At 48.5% G+C, this 24,640-nt stretch overlaps 8 protein-coding genes across 8 annotated transcripts; 2 read left to right on the forward strand and 6 right to left on the reverse strand.

Annotated features, from left to right (window-relative positions):
• Positions 1-467: 467 nt before the first annotated feature.
• On the forward strand, positions 468-1,981 carry N7533_010929 (adenosylhomocysteinase; the record flags this gene model as incomplete). The annotated part of the gene is made up of 3 exons (XM_057107579.1): positions 468-506; positions 621-753; positions 807-1,981. 3 exons carry the CDS (start codon positions 468-470, stop codon positions 1,979-1,981), a joined length of 1,347 nt encoding a protein of 448 aa, XP_056954957.1.
• Positions 1,982-2,519: 538 nt separating this feature from the next.
• On the reverse strand, positions 2,520-3,858 carry N7533_010930 (Tm-1-like ATP-binding domain-containing protein; the record flags this gene model as incomplete). The annotated part of the gene is made up of 2 exons (XM_057107580.1): positions 2,520-2,671; positions 2,718-3,858. 2 exons carry the CDS (start codon positions 3,856-3,858, stop codon positions 2,520-2,522), a joined length of 1,293 nt encoding a protein of 430 aa, XP_056954958.1.
• A 2,478-nt stretch (positions 3,859-6,336) lies between these two features.
• Positions 6,337-9,177, reverse strand: N7533_010931 (V-type ATPase subunit a family protein; the record flags this gene model as incomplete). The annotated part of the gene is made up of 6 exons (XM_057107581.1): positions 6,337-7,084; positions 7,131-7,240; positions 7,295-8,527; positions 8,580-8,815; positions 8,896-8,974; positions 9,052-9,177. 6 exons carry the CDS (start codon positions 9,175-9,177, stop codon positions 6,337-6,339), a joined length of 2,532 nt encoding a protein of 843 aa, XP_056954959.1.
• Positions 9,178-10,659: 1,482 nt separating this feature from the next.
• On the reverse strand, positions 10,660-11,193 carry N7533_010932 (fungal specific transcription factor domain-containing protein; the record flags this gene model as incomplete). Its single annotated transcript, XM_057107582.1, has 1 exon — positions 10,660-11,193. One exon carries the CDS (start codon positions 11,191-11,193, stop codon positions 10,660-10,662), a length of 534 nt encoding a protein of 177 aa, XP_056954960.1.
• Positions 11,194-13,514: 2,321 nt separating this feature from the next.
• N7533_010933 (pleiotropic drug resistance family ABC transporter) lies at positions 13,515-18,025 on the reverse strand (the record flags this gene model as incomplete). The annotated part of the gene is made up of 6 exons (XM_057107583.1): positions 13,515-13,893; positions 13,950-14,113; positions 14,168-15,078; positions 15,131-15,455; positions 15,512-16,756; positions 16,919-18,025. 6 exons carry the CDS (start codon positions 18,023-18,025, stop codon positions 13,515-13,517), a joined length of 4,131 nt encoding a protein of 1,376 aa, XP_056954961.1.
• Positions 18,026-19,418: 1,393 nt separating this feature from the next.
• Positions 19,419-20,447, forward strand: N7533_010934 (uncharacterized protein; the record flags this gene model as incomplete). Its single annotated transcript, XM_057107584.1, has 3 exons — positions 19,419-19,895; positions 20,086-20,160; positions 20,244-20,447. The coding sequence occupies 3 exons, from the start codon at positions 19,419-19,421 to the stop codon at positions 20,445-20,447; spliced, it is 756 nt and encodes a 251-aa protein (XP_056954962.1).
• A 337-nt stretch (positions 20,448-20,784) lies between these two features.
• N7533_010935 (bZIP transcription factor) lies at positions 20,785-22,085 on the reverse strand (the record flags this gene model as incomplete). The annotated part of the gene is made up of 3 exons (XM_057107585.1): positions 20,785-20,879; positions 20,947-21,946; positions 22,002-22,085. The coding sequence occupies 3 exons, from the start codon at positions 22,083-22,085 to the stop codon at positions 20,785-20,787; spliced, it is 1,179 nt and encodes a 392-aa protein (XP_056954963.1).
• A 1,124-nt stretch (positions 22,086-23,209) lies between these two features.
• N7533_010936 (uncharacterized protein) lies at positions 23,210-23,827 on the reverse strand (the record flags this gene model as incomplete). Its single annotated transcript, XM_057107586.1, has 1 exon — positions 23,210-23,827. One exon carries the CDS (start codon positions 23,825-23,827, stop codon positions 23,210-23,212), a length of 618 nt encoding a protein of 205 aa, XP_056954964.1.
• Between the last annotated feature and the right edge of the window lie 813 nt (positions 23,828-24,640).

A 24,640-nucleotide genomic window follows, 5' to 3' on the forward strand; every position in this document is an offset into this window, starting at 1 on the left:
TTTTCGTTAGATAGTTTGTGATGTTACAATCTAAGGTGTCTATCAAAGTATCTGCGGGGTAGCTCAAGATGACTGCAAAGGTAGCCACCAAGGTAGCTAGCAAGGTATCTATCTACAGGGTACCCTATAGAGGACCCTGTAGATAGTCAGTGATCTATACTATTCTATACTATATTCTGTACTATTCTATACTATTCTATACTACATAAAATAGTATACCTGGGTATGTTGTAAACGCCCCACTCGGCAGCCACGCTTGCCGAAAATCACGTGGGGCTCACGTGGGGCAGCGCGGGGCCGTGACTCGCTGACTAAGATACTAAACTTTTCGGTGTGCCTTCTTTGCCCCTCTTCTCTGCTCGACTCCTCCTTTTCTTTTCCCCTCTCCATCCCCTACTTTTTGGTTGGTTTTCCTCCTTTCTCTTCCATATTCAATCCTAACATCTTCCAGTTTTATTCAATTCATCATGTCTGCCCCCGCTCAGAAGTTCAAGGTCGCTGACATCGTATGTGCCCCTCATCCTCCCCACCTCAAGCCTTGCTACCTCCAGCTTCAAGCCAGCTTTCAGTCAGCTTCAAGCTTAATCCCCTGCTCAATGGCTTACCTTTCCTTTCCTTAGTCCCTGGCCGCTTTCGGTCGCCGGGAGATCGAGCTCTCCGAGGTCGAGATGCCCGGTCTCATGGCCATCCGTGAGAAGTACGGTGCTGACCAGCCCCTCGCTGGTGCCCGTATCGCCGGTTGCCTGCACATGAGTATGTCTGTCCCGAATCCGACCCCGTCCGATCCCATCCTGACCCACTCCTAGCCATCCAGACCGCTGTCCTCATCGAGACCCTCACTGCTCTCGGTGCTGAGGTCACCTGGACTTCCTGCAACATCTTCTCCACTCAGGACCACGCCGCCGCTGCCATTGCTGCCGCCGGTGTCCCTGTCTTCGCCTGGAAGGGTGAGACCGAGGAGGAGTACCAGTGGTGTCTCGAGCAGCAGCTCCTTGCCTTCAAGGATGACAAGAAGCTCAACCTCATCCTTGACGACGGTGGTGACCTGACCTCCCTTGTCCACACCAAGCACCCCGAGATGCTCAAGGACTGCTTCGGTGTCTCCGAGGAGACCACCACCGGTGTCCACCACCTGTACCGCATGCTCAAGGAGGGCAAGCTCAAGGTCCCCGCCATCAACGTTAACGACTGTGTCACCAAGTCCAAGTTCGACAACCTGTACGGTTGCCGTGAGTCCCTCATCGACGGTATCAAGCGTGCCACCGATGTCATGATTGCCGGTAAGATCGGTGTCGTCGCCGGTTACGGTGATGTCGGTAAGGGTTGCGCCCAGGCTCTGCACTCCATGGGTGCCCGCGTCCTCGTCACTGAGGTCGACCCCATCAACGCCCTCCAGGCCGCCGTCCAGGGTTACGAGGTCGTCACCATGGAGGAGGCTGCCAAGATCGGTCAGATCTTCGTCACCACCACTGGCTGCCGTGACATCCTGGTTGGCCGCCACTTCGAGGCCATGCGCAACGACGCCATTGTCTGCAACATTGGTCACTTCGACATTGAGATCGACGTTGCCTGGCTCAAGGCCAACGCTCAGTCCGTCCAGAACATCAAGCCCCAGGTTGACCGCTACCTCCTGAACGGCAAGCACATCATCCTCCTGGCTGAGGGTCGCCTGGTCAACCTGGGCTGTGCCACCGGTCACTCTTCCTTCGTCATGTCCTGCTCCTTCTCCAACCAGGTCCTTGCCCAGATCGCTCTGTACAAGGCCGAGGACGCCGCTTTCGGCAAGAAGTACGTCGAGTTCGGTGCTGGTGGCAAGAAGGACGTCGGTGTCTACGTTCTGCCCAAGCAGCTCGACGAGGAGGTCGCTCGCTCCCACTTGGCCCACGTCAACGTCAAGCTCACCGAGCTCACCCCCGTCCAGGCTGAGTACCTCGGCCTCGAGGTTGCCGGTCCTTACAAGCCCGACCTCTACCGCTACTAAGCGGAAGTCGTTCATGACAATAACTCATAATCTTTCTCCTTTTTCCCTAATTGCGTCCGACATATGAGTTCATATCTTTCTCTTCTTCTTGAATAGACTTTCAACATGAATTTTCGACGATGTTACGATTGGCATTCGGGTTCTCTATCAACTTAGAACTCAAAAGTGGTTGTCCTTCAACGGCATAAAAAGTTGTCTCCACATGGGGGTGCGATGTTCTTCTTTACTGGCGTGGGTCGACCTGGGTTTAGGTCTTGCATTCAACACTGCGCGTACGGATGGGAAATTTTCTTATTGATACCTTAGTCCTGCTGGCCCTATCGTCGGTCAGATCGTGGCTGCACAGTTAAATATAATCTGAGCACCATATTTGAGATTCCTCCAGCTGTAGACCTAGACGTAGAATGGCTGAACGGGTGTTCCTCAGGAAACCGTCCTGTTGAATAGCAGCCCCGTACAGTATTAGATATACGGATGCCCCATTTTATGGATGTGATGCTTCCAGGTTTTCTGTGACTAGACTACTGCCCCGCTGCACTCAATCATCCCCAGACTCCCTAATCATATCCCTCAACATCTCCGCTGCGAGTTTCGCAAACTCTGGGTGATTGATATCACGCCCATCCTTTACGACCGCTATCCCACTGTCGCGTAGTTCCTCCTCAAGGGCAGAAAAGAGATCCCCATCAACTTCCGGATTCCAAAACGGCTGTCCAGGCACATCAACCATACTCACACCCCCCAGTCGGCAGCAAGACTCTCGTTCGCGACGCACCCCGAATGTTCCTCGCGATAACCCTCGCAATCTCTCTGCATTCTTCCCCAGTAGTCCGCATAATCGTAACAGTCGGATTATGCCGGTGAAAAACACGCCGCACCCCCAGCTTTTCACTCGCAAATTTCTCCGGAATCGAACTAAATGTCCCAAAATTGACCATGTCACAAGCTCCAACACTGACAACCCGCGGTATATCCTTCTTCGTCGCAGCAACCAGTCTATCCGGGCCAGCACTCAACACTCCCCCAACAACCTCATCCGCAATCTCAGTAGTCGTCAAATCCAAAACAGCATCCAGCTGCCCTTCACCTATAAGTCTCTCCATAGCCCGACCCCCAGAACCCGTCGCATGGAAAACATAAACCTCACAGCCAGGCAGTATAAGCTCGAGATACTTTCGCGCAGCAGTAACACCCGGCGTCGTAACGCCGAACATGGAAATCCCAATCCTGACACTGCTAGCACCACCCTGATCTCCCTCAGCCTCGATTCCATCCTCCTCCTGCTGCTGCTGACAGTAACCAAGCCCCATCCCCGCAATAGCCCCAGCCGCATTCCTCAAAACCATGTCCAAAACCCGATTCCGACCTGCGATATCAACGACACTATACATCATTGCGATATCACTTTCCCCAACATAAGCCCCAACATCGCCCGAAGCCATAGTAGAAACCATCAATTTCGGAAATCCAACCGGTAACCCGTCGCGCAGGGCAGACGTTGCAAGCGCTGTCCCGCACGACCCGCCTATAGCGAGAACGGCGTGGATTTGGCCGTTTTCATTCATGTGACTGATATAGCCTGCTACATAGGGTGCGAGTGTTTTGATATAGCTGTCACGGTCGAGGGTGGTTATGTCGTGTTCAAGTTGCTTTTCTGGTGTTTGCGGGGTAGTAGGTGGGGGTGTTTTTGCGTTAGGGGCGTGGAGGAGGTCGGATTGTTTGATATCTACTTCCGGGGAGGAAGAGGGGACTCGGCCGATGTCTAGTATTTGGACTTTGGCTGGGCCTTGTTTCTGGATGGCGGATTTCGTGTAGAGGAGCTCGGGGAGTTTGGTGTCGCATGTTCCTAGGAGGAGGATGGTTGGGGTTGCGGTCATTTTCAAGGTTGATTGGGTGCCCAGGTGCTGTGAGATAATCTTTTGTTTTGTTGTCGTCACGGATTGGTTATGCTTGGGCTTGTGGTGCCTGCTTTGAGATTCAAGGGGTGTTGGAAGTGTTCAACTTGAAGTTGAGTGGTAAGGGGCTGGAAAATACGTAGTTTTATGGTGTCTTGCTTGCTGCAGGTCTGTGGTTGCAGATGGTGGGGCAATTGTAAAGTGTTCAAGCCCTTTCTTTCATGCTTTAACTTGTAACAATCTGATATGGATCCAATGGTATGGTAAAGAGATACCTAGGTGATGATCTGGGATTTGAGAGTGTCATCCAGATGGTTTTTGAACTTGTCCGATTAGAACTTGGAACTTCCAAAGGTTCAAGTTGGGAAGGGAGACCTCCAGCCCTGGAGGGCTGGAGTGGTCCTTTTCAAGTTTACGTTGGAACCTTGGAATTTACCTTAGGTACCAATGTAGTGTTGAATACTCCAGGGCTCTGAATATATTTCTTCAAACCTTGGAACCTCCAGGTGATTGAATAGTACTACCGCGATCTAGTAGTTACCCTACGCTCCTATTACCTAGTGTAATGGGGATTTCCGCTCTCAAACATCGGTATCCTGGAGTCATGTGACTGAGGTCTTAGCAACAACAAGGCCACCGTTTTGTTTCGTGAGGTTAAGTAGCATTCGTTCTATAGTATCAATAACAACTATGCAAGGTTCCCCTTATGTGATGTTCTACTGACGCTGCTGAGGTTGCAGTATCGATATACTGCTTATGAAACGTGCTATTATTTGTTCTGTTAGTTCTCTATAGTGTTACGCTTTGCGTATTTCTCTCCTATACTCTGTGAGTGTAGTGGTTTTGTCTCTTCGTAATCGATCTTTCTGCTTAAGAGACTGCCAGCGAGTATATCTATATTTTATATAGTGTCCCTAGAAAGGCTTAATTAACAAAAAGGTAGCTAAAAACAAGAATAATACTATTGTAAGAAGTAGGTACTATATTCAACCCTAAGAGAATATAACGATATTCAAATCTATTATAAAGGGTAAAGATTAGCTTAATTCTAGGTGGGATTAATCTATTAAAATATTGAAAATGTTAGCTAAGAAGGATACTAGGATATCTCTTTCTACTGAATATGTATAGTTTTTATAATTAATACTTACTAATTAGTATATTGGAGATACTATAATACTAGAAAAAGTTTTATAAATAATACTGGGCTAACTACTAGGCACTGCACCAGTCCAAGTGTCTAAATTTCATCGTTATCAGCGATATCAGATATTACCTGCATATGCTCAGGATGGTGTCGTTTTCTCTCAGGTATTCCGAGGACCGACTGATGCGTCTGTCTTTGAGGATTTTATTGAGCAGCTTCTTCAGCACTGCGGAAGGTGGCCTGGGCCGAAGTCTGTGCTAGTCATGGACAACGCATCCTTCTATCATTTTGACCAGATAGAGAAGATGCGCTTCGAAGCTGGAGTAAAGCTAGTGTATTTACTTCCATATTCGCCAGACTTGAATCCTATCGAGAAGTTCTTTGCTGAGCTAAAAGCATTCATTCAGCGTAATTGGCAGTACTACGAAGAAAGTCCCGAGCAAGGATTCGATAACTTTCTCAAATGGTGTATTGACGTGGTTGATGCGAGGGAGAAAAGCGCAGAGGGACACTTTCGGCATGCAGGTCTGACTATAGACGAAATGTATGGCAGCTAGTACAGTGTAGAGAATCCTATGTGCGGCCCTCAACTATTTATCTATAAAAAGCGGAAGCGTAGTAGACGACTGTATAAGTACAGTACTGTCAATAAATATAATACCACCACACTACGGAACTAATGCATATCTCAGGTTATGATCTATTTTATTTGTCTCGAACTGGGAATGCAGGAAATCGCGTTTAATATTACTTTCGAGCCTTTAATTTCGACAACATATGTAGAATTGAGAGGAACCCCCAAGAATGGAGATCCTAAGACCTATCCTCGATTAGGATAATAGTCAATCATTCAGTAGAATAAGAAACTAGGCTCGATGCAGAGAGATTGATCATGTTGTAGCGCCTACGGTATGGTGCGATGCGGCTCATTGACGAACCCACATGGTTCCCACTGCTGGGTGAATCCGAAGAGCAAAAAGCATTATCCACTTAGATCGCACGACAAAATTTGTCCTACGACCCATGTTGGAAAGGGTGGAGTTCCGAAAGGTCATAAAATGTGCCAGAAACTTTACACAACAAACCATACATAGAGGGTTGGGGGAAAAACACAAATCCGTCATCAGCCCTCAACCAGCTCTAAGGAACGCTTGTTTCATTGCTACCAGTCTAGTCTTTGAACAAAATGGGGGAATATGGGGTTTACAATCTCTGAGCTGAGGTTACTATCATATCAAATGGAAACTTACAATGACCAGGCTGTAAATTAGGAAATTTTAGATACAGTCAAAAATAGGGTGAATGGCTCAATCTTAGACCGCAGGGTCTTCTTCAAGAATGGTGTTGAAGCTGAACGGTGAGAATAGTGTACCCTCACCAATGAAATGCTTGCTCATTGCCTCAATCCAATGCAGCCGCATCGAGTGCAACATAGCACTGGTTCCTTCCATAACACACAAGATGCTAACAGAAAGGGTAAACCAGAGGTAAAAGTTGATAACGATCATTATCACTCGACTTCTGGGGCTCTCTTCTTCAAAAGCAGAGCCCAGAGTCATGGCCCAGAGTACAATTGAAAGTTGCTGGTGGGCTAAGGAAAGGGCCCAAAGACGCAGGTAGGAGGCAGTGTGTGAGATACAGTTAAGGCAGAACTCGATAGTGTGAATGGCCTGGTGAATCATGATATCGAAGAAGTCAAACTCTTCAGGGTCATCGTCATCGGAGGTATCCCGGGCCATTAGGGCCATGGCACCACTATCACCAGCCATGCAGCTACGACTTCCGCTAATCCCTTCGCCTATGTCGCTGTCATATCCCAGAGTATCGGCGGCAGTCTGGTGACTAAGGCTACGATACCCTAGGGCACCGGCATGGTTGTGCTCCCAACGAAGGTATAGTGGCTTGAACAAAAGCATGACAGGTACTTGCATGGCAGCAATGACGAGCAACAACACTTGCACTGTACCCTGATATGGATAGAGTTGTTCCTGGACCGTTCCGGGGCTCAGAAACATGAAGATTAACATGTTAAGAAGACTAGGGGGGGCTCTCTCCACGGCCCTGCCAATCCACAGACCATTTGTAGATCACAGTAATAACGAGGTACCCAAAGATGGACTGGTAGAACAGCATAGCTGGTATAAAGTTACCCCAAATGTCAACCTGGGACTTGAAATGTCGCCCATTAATGTATTGGAGACACAGAGCGTAGGTCATCTTCAACATTGTCAGCTGGCGTTTATATTGAATAACTTGTTGGTCAAAACTCACATGGGCCCAACCGAGGAGAATACCCATCTTCATTTTCATACTGTTTGAAAATAGCAAGGAGTTCTCTGCCTCGTGCCAGTTCCAGTCTAGACCTATGGGGTATCGGTAGCCCTCTTTCAATGATGCATCAACAGTTTGGCCAGGTTCAATATCTTTGGGCCATTCCCATTGGCTGGAGAATATAGTGAAAGACCTGGAGAATATGTCGTTGTATATGAGGCCGGTATACATTGAAAATAGACCCATCATTAACATAATGTATCGTCCGTAGAATGCCATATAGGAAAGCTCGTCAAGTTTAGTTCGCTGCAGCTTCTTCTCCCAGAAGATCATTGCAGCTGCAACCATGGTTACCAAGGCACCATGTCCAAAATCACCAAACATAACCGCGAAAAGGAATGGAAAAGTCACGACCATGTAAATCCCTGGATTGACCTCCGAATAATTTGGCGTACGATAGGCATTGACGATGGTCTGGAACGCTTCGGTAAATTTATTGGTCCGAACGTAGGTTGGTGGAGTCCGATTAGTTTGGACTTCGTTGAGAACGGTAGGCATAGAGGTTCCAGCACCATTGTCGACATCCTGAAGGGTTGACTTGATCAGAGCGAGGGAATCTGTCGGGCACCATGCTTCGGCAATCAGCATTTTTCGTGCCCGATCATATGAGAACTTGTTTAATGTATGATAAACCGCCTTTTCTTTCTTCACGATGAAAATCCAAGCTGCGAGTGACTGCGCGATTCGTGACAACTCGTCTGCGAGAGTGCGTTCGGTGTTACGCAACACTTCAACAAATTCATCTAGACGTTTGTTCACCTCATCTATCTGGTCTTTCCTTAGTTCAGTATTCTCATCGACTCCGTATAAAGAAGCTCCTAGCGATTCGGAAATTTTGCGAATCTTGACGAGAACATTTTTGCCATGGGCAAAAATCAGAAACACATTCTTATGGGTTTGCACATTCCTTATAGGATCAAGGATAGCTTCCGGTATCTCGGACTGGTTCATGTAAAGATTACCGCGTAGTGTCCGCCAGAGGATGCGTTCCAAGGTTCCGAGGCGCTCCCGTGGGATAACGCCAGCAATAAAGCCGATGTTCAACTCCGAAAACCTTTGTTGGCCTTGGGTATCGCCGTCCACGGTGCGGGAAGTGCGTTGCTCGACATCACGAAGAAGAGGTGCTTCGTCATTGTCGAACGAGTGGCGTATGTCTTCTGCATGAGTGTGCGCCTGATTGAGAGTTAGCCACCACACCTATCAATTAAGTGGTACTCCAAAATACCTGATCAAAAAAGCCGCCAGCATCACGAAGGACCCAACGCCATTCAATAAGCTCGACCTCACGTTGCTTCAGGGCGTTGTAGCTGTCGTTCAAAGACACAATCCGCTGTTCGAGATCATCGCTACTCCCAGCCAATTCATCGATTTCTGAAGCCAAAGGGGATGCCAACTCTTCCCCAAAATCGGATAATGGCCGTATTGGAATAGATGCCTTCTCCACCTGGGAGTGGAAGTAGTCTACGATAAAATTGACATAGAATCAGCCATTGTTCATCAGCTAAACATAACGGCCTTCGAAGGGGATCTTATCAACATACGTAGCTGTCTCTCAACGTTATCCAAGCGACGTATGTCTTTTGTAAATGTCCGTTGGAAGGGGTTGGTTTCTGGATTTAGCTAAAAATACCGACGTAAAGGTCAGCATATAAATTATTACCTAGGGGAAATAAGTTGAGCATCCTCTCATCACTCACATCTCTAAATTGTAACAGCCCAATCTCTCCTAGAGCACTCACGACCTCCCTTCCAACCTCGTTGACAATATAAAGCTGGGTCAAGCTCATGTCCGAAGACCGGAAAAAGGTGTCCTGTGAATCCATGTTAGTAATTGCGCTTTCGGTTCCAAAACAACACAATATCTAGCTTTGATAAGACAAAAGAATTAGTCAAGAAGATGAGCCGCGCAGTGGTCGCAATTTCGCAAGAATATCCTGGTAGTAGCCTACATTTCACGTGATGTAGATTAAATGAACAGAGCAGCACACAAATGATTCAATATATGACCAGAAGAGGAATGTGGGGAAAAGTAATTATCCAATCAGAGCATGGATAGGAGTGCTCCATGTCCTCAAAGGATATCAATCCCCCGCTGACTCATCGGGGGGGTTGACCCATTCGAGTATAGCGGTGATGCGTGATTGAAATTCGGCGCAGCCTCTTCACCATGTGGGATAGCACCCCTGGATATTATCTTATAGCACCAAGCGATCTCTCTTTATCAGACTACATCACCAAGTAAGGCCCATTTTTTCTGATAGATACTCTTGTTTTGGCTGTCTCGTTGCTAGATCCTTGCTAGATGCCATGGTTTTGATCCTTATTATTCATAGCTGTTAGTCCATGCTTGACATCAGCTGCACGCGCCCATTTTCAATTGGATTGGTTGTCAACATACTTAGTATGGACTCGAGGAGGCTATCTTCCCTCTTTCAATCTACTTCAAAATTAATTGTAAGAGCTTTTCGGCTGATATTTTCTCGTTAAACAAGTGTATGCCCATGCGTTGATTTGTCGGGAAACTTATTCTATCGCACATTCTCGGACACGCGTACCTGATCGTACTTATCAAGTATGGCCATCAATAATTGGGATGGATCAACTAACCAAGTGTGTTAGGGCTTGTTTAAATGATTCAGGTGCTATCAAATGCGTGTTACATCTACAGCTATTCGAGAATGGTCTGAATTGCCAATTAAATATTATAGCAATGTGGGCGCCAATTGTTGTCGAGAATCTACGGTATTTGACCTCGATTATGGAGTTAAAAGCTTCATCGGCGAATCTGAGTAGTCCTTCGATCAAAATATAGTCAAATCTGGGCGAACATCGGATTGAACATCGCATTGTACGGAGCTTTTTATGTATGGTTGGTTTCGCACTGTTCTACTACATTTCCTGTGGTCTCTCGGCCTACACTTAAGTGCTTGGAGCGTAGCAACGTAGTAGACCAATGCCAATATATTGGTATCAGCCGGCTATAAAATTTATGATCCAAAGGGTTGGAATGAAGACCACATTTCAGGGCTCGTTCTGATAACAGCAGCAGTGGCTACCTGTCCAAGCTTCTGTATAAACGGCCTAATCATATCGATACTTGCAGCGTTCTGATATGACTCACACCATTCTGCATGCCCTTCAATATAATTGGCAGTTCGCTGAATCAGCATAATATCATCGACACTCTCGGACCTGATAGGAAATATAACTATGTTACTGAATAAGGTGACAACGGCCGAGCAGACGTAGAAGATAGCAAATCTTGGTATTATCAGCCTGTGGATTGAAACAATCTTGAAAATCACTCACCGAAAGCCGCTCTTTTGTACATAAAGCTGCGCATCAGAAAATTTCTGCAACAAAGAACGGGCGAATTGCACAGTTATTCTCAAGCTCGAATTGAGCCCATTGGCGTGTGAACTTTTCCACGTGACACAGCGGCTGCTGGCCTGATGAATCATTATCATCCAGTAATGCCACTGTATCTGAAAAAGCATCAAGTACTCATTTGATTTGACGTCATTGGCGGTAGTTATGGTAGATGTTGTTGGGCGAATCGTTACAGGAAGCGATAGTCGCCACTTCTCTAATTGCTCGTCTAAGGCGCGAATATTGCGCAGAACATCTGCTTCCACCAGCTGGTGGGCCGATGGAGTGTAAAGCTGGTCGTAGATGCGACCCTGTATGACACTGAGTTGCACCATAGCCGAGAAACAGATTTCCGGGTAGCCTAGGCTTGTACTTTGACTGAACAGAAGATTGTCGGGGATTGCTAGGTCACAATGATTATATGCTAGCAGTGGAGGGGATCCAGTGCGAAGGCACAGCTCTTTGTCCATGAGATAGCAAAACCAGAAGAGGTTCCGTATGTGAATATCAACAGGCGAGGGTGGTTGGCGTCTTGAAAAAGGATCTATATTACCTTCAAGTTGGAACAAGAATCGACTGGCAGCGGAGAGCAATGTTTCAATAATGTGAGTGTCGCCGGACGACAGTTGATAATAGGCAGCCTATTGAGTATTAACATTGCAGCTAATACGCTTGCGGGTAATCAAATAAATCGCAAACATACGAGCATAAGGATCACTTGGAGTCCGTCGACTGTGGCAGGCGAAGAGAGAATATTTGGTAAGAAACAGACGGCTTGGCTTGCATATTCGGAACTCTTCAATTTGTATCCACGCTGGTTGGCGTCTTGGTCGATTTCTTTTGCAAGAGCAAAGAAGGAGAATATAGACGCCTGAGCATTCGCTTGGTTTGGGGATAAATAAGACAGCTCTCTGTCATATGCTGCGGCAACTGTTGTTTCGAACAAAGCGGGATGTACGACAAAAGGAAAAACAAGTACGTATACAGAACGGTACCACTGAAGAAGTTTGTAAACCAAAGCCTTCTCTGGTAGATCCAGATTTTGAGGGTCAGCGTTAAATAGATTGACGCCTGACGAACTTGATGAAGGTAGCACCTGCCACGGGGGACCATGGATAAAGTACTGGTCAATATCGATCTTTTCTCCCGTTTGCCGCTCAATCCAATTCTGGCCACTAATTGAAAAAAAAGGTAGACCATTGAATAGGCTTATGTGGCTGATTTGGTATCGTGTGGCTCGTGGCATATGCCGGGGTTCCTTGCCCGCTAGATGTTTCGTCGGATTTCTTGACTTGGCGCTTTTTAAAGTCCCAGGATCACTAGAATCGTACACCTCGGCTAGATTGGAATTTACAAGAGCAGGAACAGGGAACACCGACGTGTATGCTACCTCGGCTGATGCGGCGCTATTATTTGCTGATCTCGTTGTCGATGATGGTAATGTCGCCGGCCTATAACGGTCAGACTTATAACCTTTTCAATAATTATGGGGGGTAAACTAGGACTGGTGGAGGTAAATGGGGAAGCTAGAAAACATTATTGACAGGTAGTGACGAACCCACTGGTCCCCTTCATGTTCCCTCGGTACTTTGGGCGGGAAAAGGTACAGAGCATATCATGATGAAAGCACCAGTCGCACCGTGGCTTTGCAATATCGCATTTTATCTTCGAAGATAAGGTATAAGTGAGCGGAAATACTGGCAGGACGGCATAGCATCTATCCCGAGTTGCATGATCATGACAAAAGGGGGTTACCTTTCGGCTGTAACAAGCATCGCATGCGGTGTAGATGTGGGGCTTCCGCCTATGTCGTAGGAGCTTCGACTGGGCGGAAGGCATTGGGAAAGCTTGAGTTATCACGAGTTGTTGATAAGTCCTGTCGTAAATCCAGGTAAGAAGCGCAATGTCGGGCGTAATGGTAGTCGTGAGAACGCGCAAACCACAAATGTGCTGAGTCAGAGTAAGAACAATTCTGAAATATCATTGGTGGTGAAGGGCATACAGCCAAGCGTGGGTAGAAAAGTAACGTGACTTTGCTCCATCATGGGTAGAAGATGTCTACCCATGCCTTCCTTAATAAGCAATAAAATTAGCGTAACTAGTTTGATTTTATTTGGCCACACCCCTATCTTTTCCAATCAAACTACATTCTGCTCTTTCCTTGAAGAAATAACCAGAACTATGTCATCTCTCCACTATCGACCATTCTGATCGCCCAGCCCATCCGAGGCTCTTCCTTCACAACCCCCTATCCGTCATATGTTATAGAAGTAAAAAAAAAATGGGTCTATCAGGTTATTTAACCTAGATAGGCTCCATGGCATAGGTAGATCCCGTCGCCTCTAGAGAACTTAGCCTCATCATCCCTCTCTTCTCTCCTTCATCCTCTAGATACATATATCGAAGGCTCATACCAAGCTTACCACCCCCCCGTCCAGTGACAGCTCCCACTCGGGGGTTATCTTAGTCTTTGATATCTTCATTATTACTCAATCGCTGGCATATGCTATCGCTCCTCATCTCAACATACCAGTCACTACAGCTAGGAAGCTTTGAGAGTGCAATATGGTCTTAATTACCTAATGAAATTATTACAACATTATAAGCTTGGAAGCTTGGCGCAAGTGCGCAATTATATGATCTAGGATTTGAATCTTCCTTTGTGCAGCTTCAGTACCACAACTGAAGCTAACATGTACGCGCTCAACTTCGCACTCAACTTCGCACTCCGTCCTTATTCTTCGAGTAGGATATCTCGGCAATATTTCACTCTTCAACAAACACCATTCGTCTACGTAGATGCCCTCTTCGTCGCCTTAGTTCGCAGCTTCATCATCAAGAACACCAGGGCGTAGAACACTCCAGCCCACAATACAACCAGCCCGGCATTCCTCCAGCCGTAGTACTCTTCGTTCAAGTTGAGTGTCTTCAAGTAGTCGTGTCCAGTAGTGTATCGGCACACCTCGCAGTTCTCCGTAGCGCCTGGGTTCAAAAGGTTCGTGCCACGTCCCATGCCTTGCTGATAGGCGGAGAGATAGTCGCCACATGTCTCGTTCGCAGGAGGATTGAAGACCGCGAGCTCACCCCGTTCACAAGTGATATCGACGGAGAAGGTGGTGAAGGTGAGGAAGGCACCGAAGAGGTAGTTGAAAGGATCGAGGTAGTAGAGCCTAAAAGGTGATGTTAGCATTGATCTCGTGGATGTTGATAGTCGTACGAGGCTTACCAGTATCTCCAGAAAGGTGTGATCTGGGAGTAAGGAACGAAGACACCGCAGAATGATACGAGGGTGGTGATGACCAGCGGGTTGACGAGAGATGCAAATGTTGCGTTGGGAGCGTACGCGGCGATCGATTGTCCAATACCGGTGTACAACATCTCGTAAAACATCTAGACGGTTTGTTAGTCTGGAGCGAGGAGTTAACCAAAGAAGAGAGAACTCACTGCGACGAAGAATGTGCTTCCTGCCCACTTGGTATCATTTGGCAATCCAGCAGTCCAGTACCAACACACAAAGTACAACGCACCACAGACGACCAGGTAGGGCAACTCAGAAACGATCAAGCCAGTGACGAATGGCACCCAGTGGTAGGTCTTACTCTTCTTCTCGCGCGTCTCATACACGTTGCGGCGATCGATGAAGATAGGCTGAAGCTGGGAGATGAGACCAGGGGCGACAAAAAGGAAACTGAAGACCGTGAAGAGGCGTTGCTGGAGATCGCTGACGCTGTTACCAATCGACCAGAACGAAAAGCCGTTGTAAAGAGACAGGAGTATATGCAAGATGAGCTTGTTGTTGATGTACTCGGTGTTACGGAACAAGGATATGTTCATGCGGTGCGTGACAAGCTTTACCTGCTCCCACATGGGCGCGGCGAATTGATGGCCATCGTCGACAGTTCCAGGCGGTTGGGCGGCGGCATCGGCGACAAGAGTGTCAAGCTCTTGAGTTATCTTCTCGTGCTCTGGCGAGTTGAGCCAGACTTGGTTCCAGTCTTTGCCCTTAGAAAGACTTCCTGATACGACTTCAATCATGTGCTCGGCAGGGTTGGCCTCTCGGGGGCATTGTGCGCCATGATCAGCGAAGTATTTATTGACGGTCCTTGCATGATGGCCGATATCGCCAAAGTATACAGTCTTGCCACCCTTCGCCAGTAGGAGGAGGGTGTCGAATTGGGCAAAGAGCTCGGCCGATGGCTGATGAATCGTGACGAGGACAGCTTGTCCGACTCCCGCGAGTTTGCGCAAGAAGCGTACTGTGTTGTTTGCAGCTTGACCATCGAGACCAGAAGTAGGTTCGTCGAGGAAGATCAGAATACTGGGCTTAGCTACGAGCTCAACACCAATTGTGAGACCTGATAAGTCGTTAGTGTCTGTTTCGACTCTGCTCGATGTTTTCAAACTTACGCTTGCGCTGTTCGACAGAAAGACCGGCACCAGGGCGACCGATTAGAGTGTGCTCGAGATCTTCCAACTGTAGAAGTTTGACGATCATGTCCACATAGCGGAGCTTCTCCTTGCGGGGAATTTCACGATTCTGACGAAGAAGAGCAGAGAATTCCAAAGCCTCGCGCACCGTGGACAATGGCTCGTGGACATCCATCTGTTCGACGTAGCCGGCAGATCGCTGGAAGGACACAGGGAGCGGGCGACCATCGACTAGAACGGAGCCATGAATGGTACCGTCAGTCTTACGTTGAGCTAGAACGTCGAGCAATGTAGTCTTTCCGGCCTGAGTGAAAATTTTAGCAGATATCCATCTGTCAATCGCATTGCTAGTGCACTTACACCTGAAGATCCCATAAGAGCGCCGAGTGTACCGGGCTTGACAAATCCTTGAACGTTGTCGAGAAGAACACGATCGCCATGCGGCGTCTTGACGGTATAAGTCAGATTCTTCCAGGTAAAGACCGATGTATTGTTGACGAGCTGGTAGTCGATGGTTGCGTCAGAATTCTCGGAATCGGAGCCGGAGTTCTCAGATGGCTTCTTGACGGCCTGGGATTCCTCATCCGCAGCCAGGGCCTTAGATACATTCTTCTGCTTCTCACGGGGGATGAGGAGGCCGCGACCACCTTCGCCCCTCTGCTTCCACCTGGAAGTGAAGAAGACGGTCATTGCCACGAAGAAAACGTACCAGGCACAGAGAATGCCAAAGTTGCGCCAAAGGTTGCTGTGGCTGAAGGACATGGAAGCCAGGTATTGGTCACCAGTAACGCTAATTGCTCCAGGAGGCGCACCACGGACGCCGGTACATGCTTGTCCGCCTCCTGTTTCGGGGCTGTATCCTTCGCCATTTGGAACTAGGAATGGGCCCACACAAGGAATCACCTGGTCGTGGAACTCGTTCGCGAGCAATGCTTCAAACGCGTAGGCCATGGGGTTGATCCAGAAGAACCAAACGAACCAAGGGTGCATGTCGGGCTTGGGAATCATGTATCCTGCATATGTGAAGGCAGCGACGATGGTGAATCCAGAAGCTTTAGTTGCTGCGTCGAAATTCGGGAAAGCGGCACCAATGAGCTTGAACAGCTGTGTCATAGCCAGGGCCGAGATCAAGTTGATGAGCCAAAAGATAAAGAAAGCCTGGGCGGTGTACTGGAATCCAGTCATGAAGTACAGCACAATTCCAAAGTGCGAGATTTGGAAGAGCATGATCGGCATGTCGGTAATAACCTGAGCGAAGACAAAGGCAGATGGATGGTGAAGAGCGAAGTCTCGGTGTTTGGCTAGGATGGGTCGGCCGACGAACGAATCCGTAACCTCGGCGAGAGCGATGAAGGTAGGATATAATAGAGAGAAGAAGAGTGAGCCTCCCTTAATGAACAAGCCCGCCGTGTTGTCCGGGGCATTGTAGAAGAGCGAGCCACCGATCAACGCCTGAACGATAGTTGAGGCTTGCTTGATGAACAGAGTTTTCTTGTCGCCCCAGAGGATCTGAAATTGGCGTATGGTAGCCGTGTGCACTTGATGGAAATATCCTGCGGATTCCGCAGCTTTCTTTGGGAGGTTCTTGTGCTTGTCTTGGGCCTCCTATTCCTTGAAGTTCCCCGTATACTGCTGAGCTTCGGGGCTATTGGGGTAATCGAGCTCGGCCATCATCCTTGGCTTGATGGGCGAGTTGTTATAAGCAGCGAGCAGCTCCTCTGTTGATCGAGGAAATCGGTTCTCAAAGTCTGGAGCAATTGAGCGTACAGCAGGCACCGATACGCTCGTGAGGAAGTCAGACTTGTTGGCTGCAGGGTCGCATAGGAAGCCAAGATCCTCCATGTATGGCACAGCTTCATCTCGAGGTCCGTAAAAGATCTGCTTGCCGCTGTCGAGAATCAGGATCTTGTCGAACTGCTCATAGATTCTATTACCAGCTTGGTACAGACTGGCAATTGTAGTGAGACCAAGAATGTCTGTCATGGCGCGCATGGCTTTCGTCCAATCTAGCGCAGTGCTCGCGTCGAGACCACGAGTGGAGTTATCCCAGGAGAAGACGCTGCCTCTAGTCGCAAGGCATTCGAGAATGGACACTCGCTTGCGCTCGCCACCCGAAACGCCACGAATGAATTCGTCTCCGACCTTGGTATCTTTTGTGTGAGTGATACCGAGAGATTTCAAGAGGAATTCTTTGTATATTTGGGCGTACTCCTCCTCGTTCTTGATGTCCGGTGGCAGGTGGAAGGGCACCTTCAAACGTGTGGCGAAGTTGATGGTGTCACCAACTGAAAGAGCTGGAAAGAAGATCTCCTCCTCTGTGTTCATGATGATCTGACCACGATATTGCTTGGCTTCTTGACTGGTCATGGAACCGAACGAGACGTCGCCAGTAATTTCTGCGAAGCCATTTCTGTGGTTTGATAGAACACTAAGCAGTGTTGTGCATCCAGCTCCTGGATTTCCAAGAACAAGCAACATCTCACCGGGTTTGACACACCCAGAAGAGTTGTCGATAATAGTCTTCAGTGGTGGGCTCTTTCTGCCCTTCCCGAATGGGTTGATTTGAGAGAGAACATTTTCGTTGTAAAGCGCATCACTGCTGATGCCCTTCACTGTAAGGTTCTGCCATGTCACACCCAGCTTCTTCGATTTCCCACCGTTAGACTCGTTACGTTGTCGTATTTGTAGTACATCTGGAGTGATGGGCCATTGTGCGATGTCTCGGGGGCCGGTCTTTTGGCCGGATTCGTCGTTTGACTGCTCCGCGCTGGAGCTAACAATAGGGTCCGCCATTGGGGAGGAAGATCGCCCGGAGGGCTTTCCGAGCGAACTCGCCCGGTACATCGCTTTCTCGGGGTCGCGATTGACCTCCATGTTGTTGTTCTTTGGATTCGCTAATTTGCCAGACTTTGATAGCAGAAGAACTTCGATGGAAAGAAATGCTGGAGATCAGACGACAAGGGTTGCCGGTGGGAGAGTAGCAACATTACGCACAAGATATAAGATCAATAAAGTAATGAGATATATGATCATAGTAAACTTAGCTTCTGATGAATAATCCGATTCAAGGCCCGGAGCCCAAAGAAGCCCTCTGTCTCATCCCTTATTGATGTGCTGAACGAAGAGCATGGGACATCTTTTCGACAGATTGAGGTGATTAGTGAACATATCGTACGTTAAGATTTCCTTAACAGTCAGTTCAACCGTCTTTGTGGAATCATCAGGCGTAATCTATCCGCTCGGATTGATTACTATACATTCCCGGCCCTGATTAACTTAATTAACTCACTAACTCATTACGGAGTAGATACGATGACTAGAGGGGCTCGATTCCCCTGCCCTATTTGGGCGGGTCTAACCTTATAAGCTCTAGCCCCGTAGATCGGTAGTTAGACCGACTAATCAATCACATTCATTGCGAGCTACGATGATCGAACGACTAGAATCAATACAGTGCGTCAATGAAGACCAACTGAGCCCACTTGTCCCCAATGATCATACTCATCTTTCTTCTATAGAAATTTCTTTGCCTGATCACGAGTTGTTATTAACTGACCTATTCGTTTGATTATTACTTTGCCACCGCCAATAACTACTTAACTACTACTCCCTTTGGATCAGACACATGAGACCTTTGCTCGAAATGTTTATTCCTATTTCCAGGTGGCGCACCATTAACTGGGGTTGATGTCCTTAGTCAAACCCTTATTTTTTGGGTCCCCGGCTGCGTCGCCACTAATCATAACGTCCTGACTTTGCATAGTAGATTTGAGCTAGTCTAGGCTGTAGTCGGTCCGAAAGACAGTTGAGCCCTCGGGGAATGTCGGGAAAGAATTTTGATTAGAAGTGGAGAGCGGTGTAAGTCTTGGAGGACTGCGGGCTCGAGATTTCCGCCTGGGCTAATCCCATGTCACTGCAATAGAAATCTCCACTTTTCTCGACGGATCTCTCTCGGTATGATGAATAAACAGGCAAAGATTGGTCAATTAACTTTCGACCCAGCACCTAACTGACTATTGGTTCGCGGTCAAAGCTTAAGGTGACCGATCGACGAGGATTTCCAAAAACAGCGTCAAGATGCTCAATTACGAGTGTGGAGAGGCATACATAAGTAGAATAGACGCCGTGCATCCAATATCATTTACTTCCCTATGTAGTCAATGCTTTCTGACAACTCCGTACATTCTTATTTTCTACCCTGTTTATCACTGTCACGCCAGAGCGACCACCTCCAACTTCCCCGGCACTCCATCACCACCCCACAGCCATGACGACTCCTGCCAGCATTGATCCCAAGGATATTCGAGCACACTGGGCCAAATATCAGGGCGACAGGTATGTTGATGGCTGGGCCTCCCTCTGGGACAGCGATAATCTGCCCTGGGATCGTGGCTTCCCCAACCCCGCGCTAGAAGACACCCTGATCCAGCGAGCTGGTACCATTGGCGAGCCAATCGCCCAGGACGGCCAGAGGCGAAAGGCCCTGGTGCCGGGCTGTGGACGTGGAGTCGATGTACTCTTACTGGCGAGCTTTGGGTATGATGCCTATGGCCTGGAAGTCAGCGCCACGGCTGTCGATGCATGCAAGAAGGAAGAGAAGGAGAACCATAGCTGGTACCGCGTGCGAGACGAGAAAGCCGGGAAAGGGAAGGTCACTTTCGTCCAGGGAGATTTCTTTGATGATGCCTGGTTGAAGGAAATTGGAGTACCTCGAAATGGATTTGATATTATTTATGATTACACGGTATGTATACTCGCTGCCACTGTTGGGCTCCATTCCGTCATTACTATCATTTTCTCTCCACTTGTCTCTGCGTTCTATTGGGGGGACTACAAGATGCCCTTCTCTCTGTCTTTGGATTGTCGAGGTGCCATTCCCGACCTAGCCTGGATCTCTCTGGTCTTTCTGGTCACTCCTTTTAACAGCCATATAGTTTTTCTGTGCTCTGGACCTAGAGCTCCGGCCTAAATGGGCTTTCCGACACACCGAGCTCCTTGCTCCCTCACCTGTAGGCAATCTGATCTGTCTGGAATCTCCTCGTCATAAGCCCCCCCCTTGGCCCCCGGCCCTCCATTTGCCTCCCCCTCAGAGGCGTACATGGAGCACCTGAGCCACCCCGGCGAGAAGATTTCCTACAACGATAAGGGTCTCGTCAATGCGGACCCGTTGCGAGAGCCCAGCAAGGCGGGCCTGGAGAGAGTGGGGTACTGGCAGCCAGAGCGCACGCACGCTGTGGGCAAGGGTGAGAATGGGGTGATCCATGACAGAGTCTCTATTTGGCGTCGACGTGACTAGAAAATGTGCCTGCGCATTTGTGTGACCCAAAAAGAGAGAAAACATAAATAGAAAATATAGGTGATTTTGGGGTCCGGCCCTGGATTTCAAAGGCCAGCCCCTAGAAGCTAAAGTGACAGTCGAAATGAAGGGCCCGGATGCAAAGGGCGCTTTTTTAAAGAAATTTCGCGGACATACGGAACGTATGCACTGGAAGGATTTCCTCAACTCCACAGCGGGACCCTGCTTGTAATCGTCGCATCATGCAAAGTAAGCGGAGATTATATCTATTGAAGACAATTCTTGTTATTATACATAATTCATGGTATCTTGCACACAAGTGTTAAATGCCCAAACATCATCCATCAAGAGTTGCAAGGCGAATGGCTTTCTCAACATCGCGCTTTCGGAACGCTGGTCCGCGACCGAGACAGATAGCACTGAGGGAAAGATCTACGACAAGGTCAGTAGATGCAAGGAAAAGAAGACACAAAGAACCATTGATCTCGGCACTACTCACATTTAGTGAAGCTCGCGGCGTTGAGTTGCGGAGCCAAATTGAACCGCGGACTGGAGAGGGGCGAGCTCGGGTCCTGAATACGAATCTCTCGCTGCTGTAGCAGCCTTTGCACACCACTCGCATCCATCCACTCATCAGCGTCCGATTCATTGACAATTTGCCACGTTCGAGAGGAAACGGTGAGTTGTTCAGGAGAGTAGCTGCTCCTCCTTGAACTGAGAACTTTTGTACTCAACTCGACCGTGTCTCCCATTTCGTCGTGCATGTTGGCGAAGAATCCGAAGATGAAGCGGTCGCGCTCGTTGATGGTCAATCGTTTGCCGAAGATTGCTTTGACCCTTGGATCGTCTACAGATGATCTTGTTAATAGATAGTAACCGGCCTCGCAGCATTGTCGGACCAGACGGTGTGAGAGCGTCCAGCGCCCTTGCTTTAAGAGGCTATCGGGCGATACTATAGTCGGGAAATTCAAGGTGGAACTAGAGATGGATGAGAAGGGGATAGTCGGAGACGGCAAGTCTATTCCGAACGGTAGAATTGCTTGTTCTTGGAAGGGTGGCGTGGGGGGTAGTTGTGACAGTCCAGGCCATTGAGCCGCGAGGTCCGACGAGGACTGGAAAGCGTCACCGATCATTGGCCATGAATCAACTTGCGTTAAAAGTGTATTGTGATTTGAGATTATATCTTGTGTATCGCTGAGAGTGGGAGACGTCGATCGCGATCCGTCCGCTGGGGCTGCAGGTGCATGTTCGGCCTCGTCGCAGCCACTTTTGGCAAGCGACACGCATTGCTGTGTAATTTTTTGCAGAGCAGCTGTGACACGAGGCTGATTTTGGAGAATCCCAGCTTCTAACAGAAGATCACTAAAGGAAAGGAACGACTTGCTGAGCTCTTCGATGCCCGACTCGAGGTCCTGTACGCGAGATTGCAGATTGACGATCGTGATATCTTTTTTCTTGCGATATACTTGCTGCGCAACGCGAAGCTGCTTTCGACGTCTCTGGACTCCGTGAGTTAGTTCCGACTTGCTCTGTAGTTGTTCGGGATGAACCCACCTCGGGACCTTGCTGATTGTTCGTCTCAGCTCGTGGCCGGCCTCTCTTGCGAGGAGCGGGCGCGTCAGTCATCGCTTCGACCATCGTGTATCGCTTTTGAGGCCTTTTCTTTATCTTGAAGATATGCAGTGATGTAATGGATAATCTGAGAACGCGAAAAGGACGTGACGGGGTTGCTTTACTCATCGGGGTCGGGGCGTGGGGACTGTTGAATAATCGAAAATCGGTGGGTCGCCGCCCAAAGTTTATGGCATTGAAATTGGCTGGAGTTGGAGATAACGGCTCTGCTTGCAGGTCGCGACCCTCGGTTTCGGAGCCCCAATGAGATCGAAACCCACGATTACAGCCGGCCTCCTCACGCGGTAATCTTCGGTCGCGGCTATGGGCCTCAGCAGGTTGAAGAGCTTAAGAAGAAATTCGCCGGTGTTGCTAAAGAACCTGTTGCTTGGGTGAGGGAAAATCCAGCGGATTTACCTGCCGGGGCCGCTGGGCCTGACTATGCCCAGAATATCGCGGCGGATATGAAGAAGGTGCTTAAAAAATAGAGGGACGGGGGAGCCAGCCTTGATCTCGACATTCTCGGCTCTTGTCTTCCATTCTGCACTTATATTCTTTTGTCATATTTTTGCAAGTATCTGTTCATATAGAAGCGGGCGTCGCATCTCATCTCATGTAACAAGACGTGTGATGTTAATATTAACATATTGGAACTCGAATCTTTCACTAGTACTAGTGTGGGCAGCCGTAGAGCCCTAGAGGGACACTGCCCAAAACATACCATATTGTTCGCTGGGATGAACGCAAGGTATTGAGCAATGCACTCGGGCTTCAGGCTGTACTTATACGCTCGGACAATGGAAATACCTTGATAGTTATTATACTGCTAGTACTAGAGCCTTCCTGCCCAGCCGGCAAAGTTTGAATACAGCTCAAATACTAGTATGGTCGGGACGATTACATTCAAGTTGTAGACGATACAGCATTGAGCGAAAACATGGCCTTCCTTCCTCGTTGTAACCTAATGCCGTATTCAAGTTTTCTATTACTAGCATTTGCTCCGACTCGTTCGTACTATATACAGGCGCCTCTGTACACGGTTATCAGTCAATCTAATGTCATATTACAGGTCCGCTCGAAATTAGTTTCACGATGTTTTTTCTCTTTGGTTCTCTTTAAGTCTTGGCCAGACTCATCTCGTCATATTTACATTAGTTATATCGAATCTCTCTCCCCCAACGCACACCATCTGTCCGAACGACCGTGAATACATCCTCCCACTTTCGCCCACCATCCAGCAGGACCTCATCCTCCCCTTCTATCTTCACCCCAATCTGCTCGAGATATAATCGTACCTCCTGCATAATCTGTCGGGCATTTTTATATCCCCCGTTCCAGGCCTTCACCAGAATCGGCCCTAATCGTTCCTCCTCTAATAGCTGCAGCTTGCCCTCCTTTAGTCGTTCCTTATGATACTCCCATGTATCCTCATCCTCCCCAGGCCCCTCTGTCTCATCCAATGGATCAGTCGGCAGTGACCACTTCTTCCCCTCACTGCTGGCATCCGTCCGCATCAACTGCCAGACAAAAGTTGCCCAATCGGAAAGATCGATTTTCGGCGTCAGTTGTGGAAACCCATTTTCCGGCACGGTGGGATAATAGATCTCTGTTTCGTATCTGGTCCCATCTGGAGAGTACGGCCATTCATCGGTCGGGATTGTTGCGTTCAGAAACCCTGACAGGGCAATCGAGAGATCCTCGCGAATCCATATCGTGCTCGAGCTGAAATCCATGAGGTAGACCCCGTGTCCATGCAGGAAGGCTAGCATGTTGAGCGACTGCAGTGCCCAGCGATAGTAGAGCAGGAGGAGAGGTTCTCTGTCTGCCTTATCGGTTGAGGAGTCCTGGTCATTGGAAAACGTGCGCCACGCAGGAAAGGTGGTTAAGAGTGGCAGTGTTGTAGAGGCCAGTGGCCCTGGATCCAGCTTCTCCAGCAGATATCCCACGGGAAGAGGACCGAGATATCTACACCCATCACGCAGAAATGCGGTGTTCTAGCAGGGATCGCAAGGGTGACACAGATAGGGAGGGTGAACTCACTTGACGATGCGGGGGTGAAGATCAATCCGTCGATCGAGATCCACATCTGGGGTATTGGTGCTACTATGGGCCAGATATCTATAGACCCGGGGGATGCGCTGGGCGAGGATATACCATTCCTCAGGGTCGACGCGTGGATTGTCTTTCTCGCAACTCTGAAATGCCACAATGGAGTCTTGGTTTTTGTGCTGTACGAAATATATCTTGTCGTACAGCGCGTAGTAGAAGTCCTCGGAGCGGTCGCCGCAAACAGAGGGCACCTCGTCCCCGTAACAGTGAAGATATTTGGACTGGCTGGGTAGATTGGGGGGGCTGTTCTAAATCCGCACCCGAATCTAAGGGTTGTTCAGGGTGATTTGATGACCAGCTGGCTCCCATGGTGGTGGAATTTTTATTTTTTTTTGGAAGAAAGGAGAGTAGAAAATAAGGAAGGCGGAGAGACCTGGGATAAGACTTTGTATGAGTTAGGCTATATAAATTGGGCGGGGTGACGTCGTTAGCTTCAAGTTCAAGTTCGTATAGGCTTGGCCGCTTGGCAACTT

Source organism: Penicillium manginii (assembly GCF_028828005.1).
Source record: "Penicillium manginii strain IBT 31320 chromosome Unknown utg000008l:1.0-3226943.0:1.0-3228205.0, whole genome shotgun sequence".
In the NCBI taxonomy this organism is placed as follows: Eukaryota; Fungi; Ascomycota; class Eurotiomycetes; order Eurotiales; family Aspergillaceae; genus Penicillium; species Penicillium manginii.